This window comes from Gobio gobio (assembly GCF_949357685.1).
Source record: "Gobio gobio genome assembly, chromosome: 4".
NCBI lineage: Eukaryota > Metazoa > Chordata > Actinopteri > Cypriniformes > Gobionidae > Gobio > Gobio gobio.
Window position 1 is genome coordinate 45,975,259 of NC_137100.1, and position 17,967 is coordinate 45,993,225.

Sequence of the window (17,967 nt, forward strand, 5' to 3'; positions counted from 1 at the left end):
GTTTGTTTGTAATTTGATGCAAAAGTAATAAAATACAAAAGTATTAGTGTAATAAATGTACATACTTTTTTAAAAATGAAATTACAAAAAAACGTTGCAGGATTTACGATATTGATGACCGTTAAAACGCGTCATCACGATCTGTGAAAAGGGTCTATTGTAAATCATCCAAAATAAATGCCATGGTCACTAGATTTTATACAGGTGTTACTATAATGATTTTGTAAATGGTGATCATCAACCAAATATTGATAATTTGGAAGTTACTGCCATTTGCCTTGGTGACATTTTGCAGACAATACAAAGGCAGAGTACAGTAACTTCAAAATAGGGGTCAAGTTCGAGCTAACTAGATCATTTTCATTACTAAAATATCTAATTGCCAGATTTCCAGTGTCCTACCTATAATAATTTGCCTAGGCAACTTAAATCTTTAAAGTAATTTTTCTCAGTTCCCCACACTAGCGAGTTACGGTCTTTTGCCTTTGTAGGGCAGAATAGGACAAATAAATAAAACAAAGTTATAAATACAAACAGTGCTTTAAGTTTAAGTACTGTTCCCCGTTGTTGTTGTTGTTTGATTAACATGAATGACACAGACATGAGCGGGTATATGCTATACTAGATTGCTTTCACTTTAAGACCTAATGAGCAGATTCAACACTGACACACGTCTCCCAATCTTGTTCACTCAAGACATAACCACCAATATGGATATAGGCATAATTATATGTGTACTTGAACGTTCAAGGGCAATAAGCTTCTACAACACCCCGAAATAAAAAACACACGCACACACACACACATTCTAAAGCGCTGTGGGAGCATTTCGCATTATAGGTAGCGTTACATGGACATAGGAAAATTAAGACTAGGGATGGGCATTTTTCAAAACTATTGTAGCCTATTCGAATATTTGGGCTCATAAAACAACAAAACATTTTTTATTTAAATGACGTTTTTTGCGAAAATGAGAAAGACGTTTCTTTTTTATTCATCAAGTTGTCTTCACCATTTCTGATATCGTTTTCTTTCAGTTAAAATATTAAACAATATACACATGTGCAGAATCGGTATAGTTATCACGTTTATATTGTTTATGCAATTCCAAACATCGCGAGGCAGAAGACAACATTATGTGATCAAATACAATCAACTTAACATGCAATATAACTGCAATTTTTAGTGGGATTTATCATGGACTCACTGCATTTACGGCCAGCAAAGCAAAATTATAATAGTATTTTTATTTTTCGAATATTAATTACAGTTCGAATATTCGTGCACACCCCTAATTAAGACCTGTTTAAGATTATTTGAGACTTAGAACTCAATACATAAGCGAATTTAAGACTTTATAAGGCCTAACATTTTGATTTTGAAATTTTAGACCTTTTAAGACCCCGCGGAAACCCTGCCTTGACCAACTTGTTCAGGTTTGTTTGGTTGGAACTAAACTCTGCATGGCAGTGGTCCTACAGGACCGGGTTTGAGGAACCCTGCCATACACCATACTAATAATCTATTGTGGTCTAAAACCAGGTGTTTCAGTTACATTGTCCAACTCCATATAAATCATTAGGAAAAGGCCACAAATCAGCAGAGACCTAGCAGTTGTTGACATGTTGAACTATGAATCTGGCTGACTTTACCCCTTTACCCACCCTCTTTCTTCCCATGATTTTCTGTCTACTTTCCACTTTGTACTGTATATGAAATTGCAGACAACAATTGAAACAACAACAAAAAATAATGTAAGTAACATATCTTTTAATTGAGATTTGTAAATAATAAGGAAAGTAGACACAGAGATATGAAGTGATGATGGGGGTCAGGAAATGACTCACGCCTAATTTAAATAAAAACTGCATCACGCAACATGTCAGAGCCCACGTCCACTAATTAAAAGATCATCTTCTTAGTGGTTGGTGCTCTCATAGACTTCAAACACATACTGAAGACCATTCTCCTCCTGTAAACCGGCAGGCACACCCAGGAATCTGACCAGAAGGAAACAAGAAAGAGAAACAGAAGTAGGAATAAGACATTACCACCTTGTTATGTCAGGACTGATTTTACAAGCATGTATTGCAAATAAGAACTTCAGGAAAGAAAACCTTTAATATAAAACATAATACAGACACAACATGCACAACATAGCCTTTCAGACAGACAGATTCTAACTTGTACTTTCATAAATACACCACTTTCATCCACTTGGATGGTATAGATTCTTGTTAACTTCCAATTAACTGCTAGAAATTATCAAATCAATTTGAGAACTCAAATAACAAAATCCATGTTGCTCTTTGTCAGATGAAGCGACAACAATTAACATCCTGTGTGGATTTAACTTCTCTTTAAATGCTTACGGTGAGCCTGAGAAATGTGACATTTGGTGCGGTCCACCTTTGATGCTAGATGCCATTTTTACATAACAAGAGAGCCTTTTCTCATTGATGAACTCTCTTCACTATTCTCTTTGGATACACAATACAGCATATTTCTGTTCCAGTGCCAATAAATCCATTAACTTTATTTAAGGATAGGATCAGACAAATACCCCTAAACATATGTATAAAAAGGTTGTACTTTATAAATGAAAGTGTTTCAAACAGTGCAGTTTTAGCCTTAGAAAATTGCCTTTTGAAGTTTAACTAATGGAATTTTAATATCGCCCCTAAAAATCATATCCTCCTGGGACCCACGAATAGACTTTTGTCCACTGTAGTGGACATTATATTTTAGGGAATTTCTCTGAAATCATACATGTCACAGTGGATGTCCTGTAAAGAGCACATTCGGGGCTTTGCAGAGATACCAAATGTTTGGAGGTTTCACCAGGACAACAACTTCTTCTTGGTCATTAAAAACGATTTACATTAATGTTAAGCACTCTTATGGAAATATGATAATTTTTTTCATCATAATTTAAATCAGATACATTTTCAAATTGTTTGTTATAAATCAACATCTCAGGAAAATGTTATGGGGTTTCTAATCAAAATATGACTTTCTGTTACAAAACAGGGCATTGATTTCATACATGTCTGTCCACTGTAGTGGACACCAGGACTTAAATCATGTTTATCAGGCATTTTGGAGACATAAGTGAATAGGGAAAGAAATTACATATCAATATTCATATGAAATATTAGATATTATGAAAATGATGCCAATTATTACTCCCATTATTACACTTATTGTTTCATTGCATGTTGCACCAAGAACACATTAATATGCAAATTAGTGTCAGTGGCGGCTGGTCAATAGAGGGCGCTGGGGCGCCGCCCCCATCAAAATTCCAGAAATATACATGTATACAAAAATGATATAAAAATTAAATAAAAATAAAATTGTTTACTCATACGATGTGCCGGCTGTTAGTAAGAGTTTGATCGGTTTACTATTTTATATGTTCTTCAATATGTTTCATGCGGTTTCATGCGCGAGGGACGCCGGACAAATGGATGTCTATGGAGTCCAAAAATCTACGGGCAGCATTTGACCTGAAGCTGGTCTCTGAATTGGTTTCTTAAAGATCCTCCTCCGGATGCAGGTCGCTGCGTCCCTGGCGAATCAGAATTGGATCGTGTCATTTTATCCAATCTGATTGGTTCTCGTCACCTGTCATTCAACTTTCCGTTCTTGGCAACTAAAGCGAAAGTGCGTGGGCGACACAATCACTCCGACTCCGCCAAAACCTTGTTAGGAATGGATGATCACTTTCGTAGAGATGGCAGCAGTTAAACCAAATTCTTTCACAAGGCGTTCGCTGGAAGAAAAAAAAGGATAAAGGATCCCGGACCAACGCGATTTACAAATCCAGCAGCAGGCCAGTGACAGAGGATGAAGCTGCACTCGGAGCTTCACGTGCTTGTTATGAGAAACGTAGGTGGCTGGCTGGATGTGTTGTTAGCAATGCCCTTTATTGCTTTCCCTGTCTTTTATTTCAAAGTTTCGGTACTGAAGTTTTGTGGACAACAACGGGGGTAAGAGACCTCAAATATCTAACTGAACAATGCAAACGTCATGACACTACTTTGATGACTGACTTTGATCAGAGAGTCATTGAGAAATTTGCTGGCCAGAAAGAAAGGAGAGCAAAATTTATGTTCAAGTAGTCAACATGCTAGTCTATTGTTGCTGTTTTCTTTAGTTTTTCCTTTCCTCATTCAATTATATGTGGGAAATGAATGTGTAATGAATGTGAATGTTTTCTCTTTAATGCTTGAATTTAGTCAACATGCATCTTGATACTTTTATTTTTTAAACAACCGAGTCCTGGTGTCAACTACAGAGGACATATCATAACATATGAATAAAATGTAATTTTTCAAAAAAGTTTTTTTTCCCCATTTGTTTCTTATGCTCTAAACAATGTAATGACATGAAAAAATACTAAATTCAAAACACTTTTTTTTCTGGGTCCCAGGAGGATATTATGACAAATTGTTTGCAACAGTGCTCGAGGTGGTAAAAAAGTGCCAGTACTCCCGCGTTCTGAAATGCCATGCGCAAGAAAAAAGCGCCATACTCTTAAAAGCTATACAAAAGTTTGGGGTCAGTATGATTTTTTGAAATGTTGAAAAAAGTATTTTATGTTTACCAAGGCAGCATTTATTTGCTCAAAAATACAGTTAAAGTAATATTGTGAAATATTATTACAATTTAAAATATCTGTTTTCTATTATAAATTATATGTTTTAAAATGTAATTTATTCCTGTGATTGGAAAGCTGAATTTTCAGCATCTTTAATCCAGTCTTCAGTGGCGCATGATCCTTCAGAAATCATTCTAATATGCTTATTTGGTGTTCAAGAAACATTTAAAATTATTATTAATGTTGAAAACAGTTCTGCTGCTTTATTAATTTAGTAGTAACTGTGATAATTTACTTTTTTCAGGATTCTTTGATTAATAGAAAGGTTAAAAGAAAGGCATTATAATTCATTATAAATCATTATAAATGTCTTTACCGTGACTTTTTATTAATTTAATGCATCCTTGCTGAATAAAAGTATTAATTTCTATTGATTAAAAAACAACAACAGCCTTACTGACCCCAAACTCTTGAATGGTTGTGTTCGGCATATTTTTTTCTTGCCTGCTGTCCTTGACATCACAGCATAACAGAACAATTGCTAATTAAACTTCAAAGCAGCTCTAGAGCAATTAGTCACATGACATTTATGGCTTAGGTGATTGGCTCCAAAAATGTTTGAGCTAAGCAACTGCCTTTGTGATGAACTGCAATGCTAACCTCTCTCCATGTATCATAGACCTCAATGTAAGCATTCAAAAAAATGTGTAAGCACTCACTCAGGCAGGAGCTTGTACTTGTCCATGTTAATATCGGGTATAAATGTGTCACAGTCAAACTGCTTGAGGACCCGTGTTACAAAAAGACGCCTGGGACCAGAGCGCTCCATCACCTCCTAAAGAACACAGCACAACATTCACAAGCAGTGTATTATGATTACATTCTACAAGATATTAACAGAATGAGGAGGAAGGAGTATGAAGGAAGGGAGTCTTTTGTACATTTTGCCTTGAGGCAGTTTCCATAACAACTGATTATACAGAGACCTGGACTACGCTGAGCTATTACTGAGATATAACGTTGTATAGGTGGGTGTATAAAGTATATTGTTGCACGCATACAGTACAACTGGTGAAACAGCTAATTTTACCCTCAAATTAGGAAATATATTACTTTACAAAACAAATAAAAATACATTTCATTAAATGAGAGGAAATCGGTTGCATGATGGGAAAAGTGAAGGCAGACCTAAATTTTAAAACCTAGATTAAAAAAAGAATAATATTTTAATGTATGTAGAAAGGAAGAAATCAATGTAGAATGTGCATACAAACACATAGAACTGATCAAAAGCCATACAATTCTATAACTATACTCTACATTAAAAAATATTGCAGTACTTGCAGATGAATTCCATTATACTTCCATGTTTATACATAGGTTTACCATGTTCATTAGTAAAATGGTAACAAGACCATTGTAAAACTACTGTGCAAATACAGGAGTCAGTAGCTATGTTTCCATCTAAAGTTGCAAATTTAACTTAAGCGCAAAATTGAAATGTTGCATAAAACATTAGCGAACAAAAGAGTGTTTCCATCCCATGTGTTCAAGAGAACAAAATTGTCACTTTCTGGGAAATTGGTGCAAAATATCTGTAATAAAAATGGAAGTTGCTGCAATCAGGGAAGCCACTGTGGCTCTTTTTTCATAACCAATAAAATGATGAAACGCAATCATGTCATGCGATCTGATGCCTGGTGTTTGGGAACGCAATCATGTGAGACGCTTCTGGGAGGGAATTAAACCAAATCAATCCGATGGCAGACTTTGGCTCAGGCATTTCAGAATAACCAAACCAACATTTGAGATGCTGTGCGATGAAATTGTTCTGCTGGTTGGACCAGTTATCCAGTCACATCCACTGTTGAGGCAAATCATATGGTTTTTTTTGCTGCGCATCGAGGGATTTATTTCATAAATGTGTTTCCATTGTAGGTTATGCACTTCTTATCAGATAAAAAAAATGAATCTGCCTCAACTGATTGCATGCGTTTTTATGTAAATTTTTTGAATTTATGTGCATATTTTTTTTATGCGATATCCCAAAATGTGCATAAAAATAGGTGGATGGAAACATAACTAATGACTGTTGTAAAGGATTTGATGCATATTGAGCTTATGTTTATACTTTTATTACAATTTTCGATGTTTCTCAATAGAGATGCTGACTTATATCATTTTACCAACCTTGTACAGAGCGCTGCCGCCAATTATCCAAACCTGGTCCACTTGTTTTTCGAGCTCAGAGCTGTCTAACAGTTGGAGAGCTGAACTCAAGTCTGAAGCAAGGTAGTGAGCTCCCTCTGGGGCTGTCCTGTGCAGTGAGTGATAGAAAATAGGAAACATTTAAAAACGTATGTGTGGCATAACGGTCTACTGTAAGGTGAAATAAAGTGCAAGCATTTAGATTACTTGAGCTCTCTGCTGAGAACTACGTTGATTCTGTTCTTTAGGGGTCTGTTTTGTGCAGGAATAGAGAACCATGTCTTTCTGCCCATGATGACCACATTTTTTTTACCTGTCAAATGACACACAGAGTGAATGCAAAAGACAACAATACAGAGTTTTGGTTAAAGATTTGACTCATTTCAGCACAAACAAATCAATTATGACACACAAAAAAGAATGTTATAGGCATGACAAATATGACAGCATATTATTACCCTCAACTGAAGGGGTCATGGTCATCTTCTGAAAGTGCTTGAATTCATTACTAAAAATATAAGAAAGAAGAATCAAAGCTAATGGTTGGGGTATATTTTGAGGCTCTTGCTTTGTGTTAAAGTGATAGTTTACCCAAAAATGAAAATTTAAACATTCTTCAAAATATCTTCTTTAATGTTCAACCGAAGAAAGAAACTTGAGAGTGAGTAAATGATGACAATTCTGACTGGGGTGAACTATCCCTTTAAAAGCTAGGAATAAATCAGGTATTTAATTGATGGTAGCCATTGTATTTTTTTTTTTACTATGGAAGTCAATACAGTCAACGGTTTGTTTACCAACATTCTTCAAAATATCTTATTTTATGTTCAACAGAAGAAAGAAACTCATACAGGTTTGGAACAACTTGAGAGTCAGTAAATGACAATTTTCATTTTGGGGTAACGTAAACTATCCCTTTAAGGTTAGGACTAATGCTGCCTTCACGTGCCATTTGATAATTCCCATTTCTGAAGTCGAGATTACGAGCTCATCCCATTAAAATTTCGAAAGTGGAGTGCGTTCATGTGCAATTTTTACCTAGGAAACTCGTATTTACGATAATTCCGAGAGCACGTGAAAGCAGCATAAGTCAGGTGTTTTTTTCTGCAGGACAAAGGTCAAACTCTAACTAAAGAACTGTGAAATCATAAAATGTTCTATCCAGCTAATATTCTTGCTTCTGCCATTATGTCTTAATGATTTTGTATTCATTATCATTGTATTTATTTCTGAAAATTCATTCATAAAACTGTAACACACACATACATCATTCAATATACCAGAACATGAGTTAGCAACAAAAACGAGCTGCTTCTCGCTCACCTTAGTCTTATTGGATGCCATGGTAGATTTCCATTTTTCCCTATTCCCATATCTGGACAAACTGCTACAATACAGCTGAGTATTCGAGACATAACTGTCCTGAATGTAAATAACAAATCAAACTTCAGCTAGTAACGTCTTGTTTTCTCCCGCCAGCGAATTTACGATTGAGTACGTACTACGTACTACGTACTACGTAGAACGCTTTGCTCATAAATATGAACGACGTTACGTGACGCTCGTAAACTGATTTGCTGTAGGTCTACGTTGGCGCTAGTAAATTGTCCAATGAACTTATTCTATTATTGTGACGGCGTCGCTCTTCCTGCCACATGCGTGTTGAAAAGTAGCCCATTGAAGAAAGGTTGCAAAGACTGAAAGGTGCGCTTATGTACACCCTTTATTCCAATTTTAAGATACAATTATCAGTGAATAAATATATAAACACAACACAAATGAATAGAGTATACGATTTTATTGGCACACGTTATTTTTTGCGAAATAAAATTTTAATGCATTTTATTACACATTTCCCAGCCACATTAACAGATTGTGATATAAGAACAGAAACATTTTATAAGTATTTCCTTGTTCTTATCCTAGCATAAAAACAAAAGTATTAAAATATAACAAAGTGCATGGCATAGATGGCAAGTCGATAAATCTAATTATAAAAATATAACAGTGCATGGTAATTTTTTTTAATGGAATTTGTAATTGATGTTCATTATGTATATGTATTACTAAATTAAATGCATATTATATTCATACATATATTTCCTAGAATATCTGTTTTATAGAATAATCACACACTGAGAGTACAACTATTTTTCTATCTCAGCTTGACCTTTTCCCAGCTCATGTCCATGTTACTTGTAGTGTATGGCGCCTCCTTTTGGCTTTGTATTGTAACTTTGTGATATTGCTCAAAGTCATTGCCCAGCAGCCATTCAAATCCAAATGGGACAAGCGCCTACAAGTGTTTACAATATGTACTACAGTCTCCATAGTGATATCTGAACGGTTCAGACTAACAGATCTAAGGCAGTGCAGTGGGGAACTGTCTAGGGCCCCAACGGGTTTGGCCGGATGGTTCAGGACAAGTCTAAATACAGGGTCCAGTCGACACGGAACAGCAATTAGCGAGAGCTTCTGAAGGACTGAAGCACCCCTAAGCAGTGCCCACAGGACTCCCTTAAGAGACCTCCAACACAATGTGGGCTTCATTTGTCGTTCATCCAATGAAAAACTGTTGGGGAAAAAAGAACACTGAATGGAAAGCAGTTTATAGCACATTTGATTTCAATGGGAAAAGAGCATCAGCATGAAGTTTAGCAAGAAATGACAACATTTGGCTTACTTTAGTGTTAAGGAGCAGAGGTGTGGAAGGCATGGCAGATTAGAAAGAAGGCCTTCGTCTTCACCCTCCTCCTCAGCATCATCATCTCCATCCAAATTAGTGCTGGGTGGGTCTAAATGAACAGTGAGAGAGGTGAGTCTGGGACAGGCATGGATGAGCTCCAGAAGAGGAGTATGACCATCAGCTCTGATCCCTTCCAAGGTGAGCGAGAGCAGGTGTGAGCCTGAGGCTCTCAGGGCTGGAACCAAATCAGACATAAGACCAGAAAACTGTAGAGAAAGACAGTGTAGCTGTCCCGAAAACCTACTAAGTCCTCTGGCTAACATTGTTGCCTGTTCGAAGTTGTCAGCACTATGACGAGCATTACTCTGGAGACAGTCCAATGACAGGACACGCAGGTCAGGGCAGATCTTTCCTACAGCCTCCAAAGTATCCAGAGACAGTCCGTGTACATCCTTGAGAGATGTTGTCACACTATCCCTTCCATTACAATCCCTACATCTACCTCCATCATTTCCATAACCCTCTCCTGAAGTCCCTGTCCATTCATTTATCTCTGCAGTATCACTAGCATCATTGTGTCTCTCTAATGATAACCATTCATCTATTTTTCCTTCCAAAGTAAAACTCTCGTCTCCATCTGCACTCAGTAAACTGCTGTCTTTCAAGTGCTCTACCTGTGTCCGCTTCGCCCACATGTCTTTAAGATGTGGCAAACCTTCTCGACTAGTGAACTCCTCTGTCACCTCAAACTGTCTGTTCTGTATGAGAACACAAGCCTGCCCCAGTCCCTCCACTGCCAACCTCTGAAGACCGGGCAAGCTAAGTAGGAGGAATGCAACTGCAGCTACTGCAACGCTCTCATTTTCTGCTAAACCGATATCTAAAGCAAGCAGACTGTTCAAGGTGTTTGCATTCTTGACAAGGGGTTCTTGGTAAGCCAGAGGCAGTAGGCCTGCAGGGGTGAGGTGAAGGCATCGTGACACATCTAGGTGTTTCAGCTTGGGGCATTGGCGGCAAACCACCGATATCACTCTCTGATCACATAGAGTTCCAGCCAAGTAGAGGGAACGGAGACGACATTGGTTGCCCAGGAGCTCACACAGCACTGCTGCAGATATATTCTGTGCACCACTAAGATCCAGAGACTGAAGATTCTGTGCAAGACAGAGACAAGTGAGTGAGTGCATGTATTGACAGGCAAGACAATTTGTTTGCATGTTATTAGTGTTACATTCCCCAAACATTCTGGTTCGGGTAAATAAGGGTTTGTTCTATTTTATTATGTTATTTACAATATATACTCTGCCATTCAAAAGATTGGGGTCAGTAAGGAAGCATTAAATTAATCAAAAGTGACAGTAATCAAATAAATGTTATTCTTTAAAAAATTTCTATTCATTAATAAATCCAGAAATGCATCCCGATTTCTACAAAAATAATAAGCATCACAACTATTTTCAGTATCAGTATAGTTTTATGTAACTGTGCCTATCTTAATGGCAAAAACTGAATTACAAAAATACAAGAGTTGCATACAATAAAAATAATTGCAAACAGAAAAAATACAGCAACTAATTTTATATAACATTTATATAAAAGTTTTTTACATAATATAATTTAATATTAACATGATAAAACATTCTAAAACCTTCGTTTCATTAAGTGAACTTACATTCCAATAAAATATCTGCTTTGTCACATTTGAAGTTGAAAAACATCCCACTGACATTATAGATTGTTCGGCATTCAGTGATTAAGTTATTTTAATATTTGCAAACTGAATTTTTTTTCTTCCTTACACATATTTAACCAATTAGGAATGGCTTCCACAGTACAATGACTGATATATTTTGTGCAACCGACTGAAAACAAGATATGCAACAACAGCAGTACATTATTTGCCAAAGCTTACCTAAAACTTAAAACACTATTCTATTGCTGCTTTGCAGGCATTGCTATTCATTCACAGATGGAAATTCAGATCTAACTGGCGTATCTGGTATTTGCTGTATGATCAAGGTAACTTTAAATTAAGTTCACTGAAGTCTTACAAGCAGTTTGTGCAAACTGTGTGCAAATATGAAATATACAAAAGTTAGAATGTTTAACCTGGCAGCGTATCTGGATAAGAGAGCAGAGGTTGGCATTGACAAGACTGCATGCAGATGCCAGGGACAGACAGCTTAGCTGCGGGAGGAGAAGGAGGTGCAGGGCCGCACGTGTCAACAAATTACGCGAGGACAGGATGCACAACAGCTCTTCCAACAACTCGCAAGCTGAAAGAAAAACAGATCAAATAAATCCCTTGATAAACACTGGCACATATCTACGCATGTACAAGTTTTAGCAATACTCACGTAATGAGCTGAAAGGACCCATTACGTATCTGAAGAAATACTGGTCCATGTATTTTTGGGCATAATCTTTCACCCACATCTCCTTCATGTTCTCGGCTAGGCTTTGAAGACAAAGGCCAATCAGTGTGGAAGGATTTTCCTCATCCTCAGCCCATTCATTCTTACATTTTTTCTTCTTCTGACCGTCCCTATCCGGTGTGGGCTCGAGTTGCCGGAACAAAGGCATATTTGACCCTGACAGTTACTGACATAGATAAAGACAATAAATGCATTTATCATGACATGAAGCATGGCCTTACGGACCCACACATCACCTGTTAAGATCTGTGCTCAAGGTGCAGTTCTTTTTAAATGAGTTTCACACTCATAAGAGAAAACCTATTTTAAAATATACAATCGACCAAAATACAAACTAAGTAAATAGTTAAAACAGCAGGTGATCATAAACTGAAAAAAGTGTTAAAGAATAGTAAATTAAGTTTACAAAAAAAAGGTCTTACCAACAGTTTAAAGATCTGTTTTGTGATCCTTTGCAAAGACATTACCTTAATTTTCAGTCTAAACACAAGTCCATAAGTTTGAATGGTCCATACAGGATTTTATTGAGGCTGTAAAAACGAGAAATCGTTGACAATGTAGTCACTTACGAATGAACTAACGTTACTGTACCTTATGTCAACACGACAGACCTTTGCCCTAAACGTCTAAATACTTTCCTTGCTCCAGCAACAACGTGTATTTTTTTACAGGTTTTGTGTATTTTACAATTGTGTATAAGCAAAGAGTTGTCTGAGTTGTTTGCAGAAGGTAAAAAATATATTTCCCCTATCCCCGTCGAGTGATGAAAAATACAGTTGACTTGAAATCATCAAATCAGTGCTTCCGTGTAACACGAACGCCACCTAGTGATTTGGAGATCAATTGTGTCGCACTAGTCGTTTAACAAAATATACCAAAAAAGTAGAAGATAAGGAAGCTATTTGGATCATGCTATATTTTCTCTTCAGTGTTCAGCGATGTCACTGTGGAAATCTCAGGACCATAAAAAAAAGGCAAATCATTGAATTTGGTCCAAATACAATGATACAATGTCCTACCCCTTACAAAAAAATCCTGCAGGAAATCCTGAAGGAAAAATCCTGCAGGACCTGCACAATGCATTCCTGCAGGATCCCACAGGATTTTCGTGATCATTTTCCTGTGGGACTTTTGTAGAAATCCTACAAGAATCCTACTGGACTCCTACAAGAATCCTACTGGACTCCTGCAAGAATCCTACTGGACTCCTGCAAGAATCCTACTGGACTCCTGCAAGAATCCTACTGGACTCCTGCAAGAATCCTACTGGACTCCTACAAGAATCTTATAAGAATCCTGCAGGGCTCCTATACAGGAATAACACATGATTCTTACAGGACACCCAAAGAATAGTTAATCTGCTATCCCAAAATAGATAACCATATAAGAAAAAAAAACAAACCATATCGGAAATCGAATATATTGCATTATTTATTAAAAAAAAATTTCACAAAAAGGCTCAGAAATAGCAAGATATAAACAATAACAAAACAAAGGCAAAGGACCAATAAAAACACTGCTGACAGTAGGCCTACTCCAAGAACACTGCACAAACGTTGTATTCTGTAGAAAGAGAGAACATGTTACAATATAGTCTAAGCCAGTTAACTGAACAAACAAAGCTAAGTTGGTGAATTTGTGTGCTCACTTTTATTCACATGTTGTAGTGTGTGTACCCTCCGTAACGTGCCTCTTCTCTTGCCTATGAGTAATATAACATACTAATGTAAATCATACATCACAAACTTAAAAGTTATCTATGTACTGTAAAAAAACTATTATGATATATACTGTGAAAATATGTACCTTAATAGCATTTTGTGTTCGTCGTTAAGCTTCTCCCGGAATGAAGCCCTTAGAAACTTACGTGGAGTATCTGGGAACCGACCCTGTACAGTGTCTGAAATAATAAATTAATATATATATATATATATATATATATATATATATATATATATATATATATATATATATATATATATATATATATATATATATATATATATATATATATATATAGAGAGAGAGAGAGAGAGAGAGAGAGATATATATATATATATATATATATATATATATATATATATATATATATATATATATATATAGAGAGAGAGAGAGAGAGAGAGATATATATATATTGAGATAAATATAGAGATATATATATATATATATATTGGGAAAAGAGATACTCAGGCATCAGGATTATTAAAATACATTTTAAATTTGTTTTAATAAATATAGATGCCACTCTTACCTAAAATAAGTTCCACTTTAACTCGATCCAAGAGTGGCTTGGGTTGTGTTCCTTTGTTGGCATTGCCAGGTTTGCCTGATAGGCCATGTGTGGCCAGTGTGCTCCTCCCAAAAACAGCCACTGCTAAATCTTTTATCATGGCTGACCATGAAGTCCCTCCTCTCCCACATGCCTGGAATGTCTCTTTTGTGATATTCAATTTTCTGTGGATTTCAACCTGTGCAATATATGTCAAACAAATGGCAAAAAACTCGCAACACATATTCATGTTCATTTGAAAACATGAGAGTGTGTAAATAATGATTTTTTTCTTTATGAACTATTCCTATGATATCTAAAAATGAAGGTTCTTACATGAAGATGCGATTGATTAGCTGGATGAGGAGCATTTTTAGGAGATGTAGCTGGTAGACAGGTTGGTGCAACAGGTCTGGTTATATTGTTTTTTGGCATCAACTCCTCAAATCTGTTAATAATATCTAAATTTGGAACAACAATGACAACAAAAAGTTCACATGACATCTGTAATCGACACCAAAAGGAAGTGTTTTTAATTTTTATAAGAGAAACGTGTAACTACCTTTTTGCAGTTTAAAGTTCAGTGCCTTTAACTCCAGATTTTCAGTTTTCAAGGCCTTGACCTCTCTTCTAAGGTCATCCAGTTCGCTTTTTTCTTTGGCTTTCTCTTCTATTTTTTTGAACAAGAGTATGTCTGCATGTGGTTCTTCAACCTAAAAAAAAGATCAAAGCTTGATGCATTATAAAGCACATATTAATGCCTTAATCTACATGATCATATTATGCATCCCTTAATCAAACCCAATACCTTAACAACTACCTTACTAACTATTAATAAGCAGTACATTTTTGGAGTTTATTACAGTTTTTCTTAGTTAATTTGGTATATTTCTCGAATCATCTTCGATTTGCAAAACAGTAAGTGCATTTCTCAAAACAATTCATAGAAATAGCAAAACACCAGGATTACCTGCAAAAGCCAGTCTCTTGCTTTAAATCCTTAGTTAATCTCTCAAAAGTAAATATCTGTGTCAATGAACATGTCAGTGCCATCAGAATGACAAGTTCTTGTGTCATTGTGAACAGATAACACAGTCAAATTGCTTAGTCATGTTGTCAATGTAACTGTGTACTCTGGAGGGAGGTTCTGATGTAAACTATGGCTAAAGTTTTGATGACAATAATTTTAAATTATAGGTTACACCTTAGTGTTATGTGGGAGTTTGATTGCAAGAGACTGGACATTTACACTTTTACTGTTTGTACTGTAATTTGTTGACAGACCATGTCATTGCGATACAGAAACGAAAAGACAGCACTGCATATAGCACAAAGAAAAAAATTAAAAATAAATATGCTTGACATATTATGACAATTATTTGTTCAATTATTTTGCATGTAGACTTATGCTATGAACTAATGCCTAAATGTTGTGGGGGGTGAGACTATTCAACAGAGACCCATTATAATACATTTTGATCAACATGACATAAGCAACTGATAATGTAGGAAACCGCAGAGAATTGTACATAATCATTTGCATGGATATACCAAAGCATTTGCAACTTCAAAGTCTAATTTTTTCAAAGAAATGAGAAACTGCTTTTTGATGAGAAACTGCTTTTTTGATGTGCACAAGTGACACAATGATGTGAAGATTGAACAGGTAGTTTTGAGAATTTCAATTCTGATCTGAGAAATGTACCAAAGCGACTGAGAAAAACTGTAAAGGAAGTCGTAGTTAATAGTGACAAATGGGCCCTAAACTAAAGTGTATATATAACGTATCAGGAAGAAAGATTTTACTCTTCTACGTCTCTTCTGTGGACTTGGTGATGGGCTGTTTTCTGGACTAAATATTTCTTTTCTTTTAATTGTTCTTTTTTCAGGTAGTTTGCCCTCCACTTTTTGCTTTCTCTCCGACTCCATTTGTTGAAGACGTTTCAGCAGCTTGTCCTTATTTTCTAAACAGGAATAAAAAAAACATTTTTCTTGCCTTAATAAAATGCATAATGGAATTCATAGAAATATAAAAATAATTACATTCTGCAATGTTAACTGTTTACCACTCAGCTTCAAAAGAATTGCTGGAGAGCTTTCATCTTCATATTTGACATCAACGACATCTCCCTCATGAATTACTTTTTGAAGTATGTCCTTCCTCTTTACAATATCAAGTGAAGCATCAATCTCTGTCCATTCAATTAAAGCCCACATTTTGTACTATAAAGAAACAATCTTTTAGATTACTTAACGAAGACAGAACAATAGACAGACAGACAGACAGACAGATAGATAGATAGATAGATAGATAGATAGATAGATAGATAGATAGATAGATAGATAGATAGATAGATAGATAGATAGATAGATAGATAGATAGATAGATAGATAGATAGAACAATAGACAGACAGACAGATAGATAGATAGATAGATAGATAGATAGATAGATAGATAGATAGATAGATAGATAGATAGATAGATAGATAGATAGATAGATAGATAGATAGATAGATAGATAGATAGATAGATAGATAGATAGATAGATAGATAGATAGATAGATAGATAGAACAATAGACAGACAGACAGATAGATAGATAGATAGATAGATAGATAGATAGATAGATAGATAGATAGATAGATAGATAGATAGATAGATAGATAGATAGATAGATAGATAGATAGATAGATAGATAGATAGATAGATAGATAGATAGATAGATAGATAGATAGATGTAAACAGACAGTCGACAAAATTGTTTTATATAGATAGCAAGTAACGTTACCCAGCATGTAACATGTTAAAAATAAATATATTTAAAAAATAAGCTGTGTTTCTTATTGATGCTCACTATTACAATATACAACATATACATATGATATAATATAACATTTAAACAGTTTTCTACATTTTAAATGAGGGAAAAACATTCACTCACCTACTTCAGCGGTCGATCGACGGTCAACGGTTTCAGCGCGTGCACGTCTAGACAGCGCGTGCGACAAAATAACGGACACTTATCCCAGCGCTGCTACAAAGCAACGGAACGGACCCGTTTCCCTGTAAGTATCCTTTTCATAACTGCTCTAATAATAATCTATATTTCAGCAACCTAGCCAAAAAACGTTATTTATGACATTAGTCATGTTATGGATCATTATAGGTAACTTGTTTAAACCCCTATGCGTTGCTGATTCTAGAGACAGCAACGTTACAATGCGATTTTTTTTTTTTAAGTAAGGCCTAATGTCACTTAATTTATTTATTTTTTACTCGACAGTTGTAGTTTTGGGGTTTTTTATTTTTTGTAAATGTATTTACCTCAATTTGTTATATATATATATATATATATATATATATATATATATATATATATATATATATATATATATATATATATATATATATATATATATTATTTTTATTTATTTATTTTTTTTTTTTTGTGTAAATGTCTATGATGTAAAATTTTAAAGAAATTAGAAAAAAAATCTTTTTCTCAGTTCCATATGATAACATGAAAACATTTTTGTTTGTTTTGTTTACTGGACTATTTACTGCCATCAACTGGAAAGTAAACACTTTTAACATATTTAATAATTTGATGAATAAGAATTCCATTGTTAAACAGAATTGTATATCATTTCATTTGTGAAAGAAGCTACATAAAAGCTGTTATTTGTTACTTGCAGTCAGTGACAATGGAGTACAAGTTGTACCTACAAAAACATACATCAGTTCCAACCGCTACTAAGAGAAG

General features: G+C 35.3%; 2 protein-coding genes and 1 long non-coding RNA gene across 6 annotated transcripts; all 3 read right to left on the reverse strand.

Annotated features, from left to right (window-relative positions):
• Nucleotides 1–1,751: 1,751 nt before the first annotated feature.
• On the reverse strand, nucleotides 1,752–8,348 carry dhfr (dihydrofolate reductase). The gene is made up of 6 exons (XM_079814232.1): nucleotides 8,135–8,348; nucleotides 7,270–7,319; nucleotides 7,019–7,124; nucleotides 6,794–6,920; nucleotides 5,323–5,438; nucleotides 1,752–2,000 (listed from the first exon to the last, which is right to left on the reverse strand). Exons 1-6 carry the CDS (start codon nucleotides 8,224–8,226, stop codon nucleotides 1,919–1,921), a joined length of 573 nt encoding a protein of 190 aa, XP_079670358.1. The 5' UTR covers nucleotides 8,227–8,348; the 3' UTR covers nucleotides 1,752–1,918.
• Nucleotides 8,349–8,595: 247 nt separating this feature from the next.
• LOC307125117 (uncharacterized protein) lies at nucleotides 8,596–12,742 on the reverse strand. 4 transcript variants are annotated; one of them, XM_079814747.1, is made up of 5 exons: nucleotides 12,355–12,742; nucleotides 11,855–12,098; nucleotides 11,607–11,773; nucleotides 9,495–10,651; nucleotides 8,596–9,383 (listed from the first exon to the last, which is right to left on the reverse strand). In XM_079814747.1, exons 2-5 carry the CDS (start codon nucleotides 12,078–12,080, stop codon nucleotides 8,993–8,995), a joined length of 1,941 nt encoding a protein of 646 aa, XP_079670873.1. In that variant the 5' UTR covers nucleotides 12,081–12,098; nucleotides 12,355–12,742; the 3' UTR covers nucleotides 8,596–8,992. The 4 variants fall into 4 exon arrangements, with proteins under 4 accessions (XP_079670873.1, XP_079670874.1, XP_079670875.1 ...); XM_079814748.1 differs by having other exon boundaries at nucleotides 12,400–12,740; XM_079814749.1 differs by having other exon boundaries at nucleotides 12,524–12,738.
• A 549-nt stretch (nucleotides 12,743–13,291) lies between these two features.
• LOC307125063 lies at nucleotides 13,292–13,838 on the reverse strand. Its single transcript, XR_013816328.1, has 3 exons — nucleotides 13,739–13,838; nucleotides 13,581–13,634; nucleotides 13,292–13,495 (listed from the first exon to the last, which is right to left on the reverse strand). It is a non-coding gene; the product is annotated as an uncharacterized lncRNA (long non-coding RNA).
• Nucleotides 13,839–17,967: the final 4,129 nt, after the last annotated feature.

Bases quoted from the DNA above. Each gene is read 5' to 3' on its own strand.
- dhfr (XM_079814232.1), bottom strand. From the start codon at position 8,226: ATGTCTCGAATACTCAGCTGTATTGTAGCAGTTTGTCCAGATATGGGA. The intron at 7,125-7,269 runs GTAATAATATGC...GTCATTTGACAG, and splicing joins CATGACCCCTTCAGTTGAGG to GTAAAAAAAATGTGGTCATC. The intron at 5,439-6,793 runs GTTGGTAAAATG...TGTGTTCTTTAG, and splicing joins GCGGCAGCGCTCTGTACAAG to GAGGTGATGGAGCGCTCTGG.
- LOC307125117 (XM_079814747.1), bottom strand. From the start codon at position 12,080: ATGCCTTTGTTCCGGCAACTCGAGCCCACACCGGATAGGGACGGTCAG. The intron at 11,774-11,854 runs GTGAGTATTGCT...TTTTTCTTTCAG, and splicing joins GGGTCCTTTCAGCTCATTAC to CTTGCGAGTTGTTGGAAGAG. The intron at 9,384-9,494 runs GTAAGCCAAATG...TTTCCCCAACAG, and splicing joins CTCTGCTCCTTAACACTAAA to TTTTTCATTGGATGAACGAC.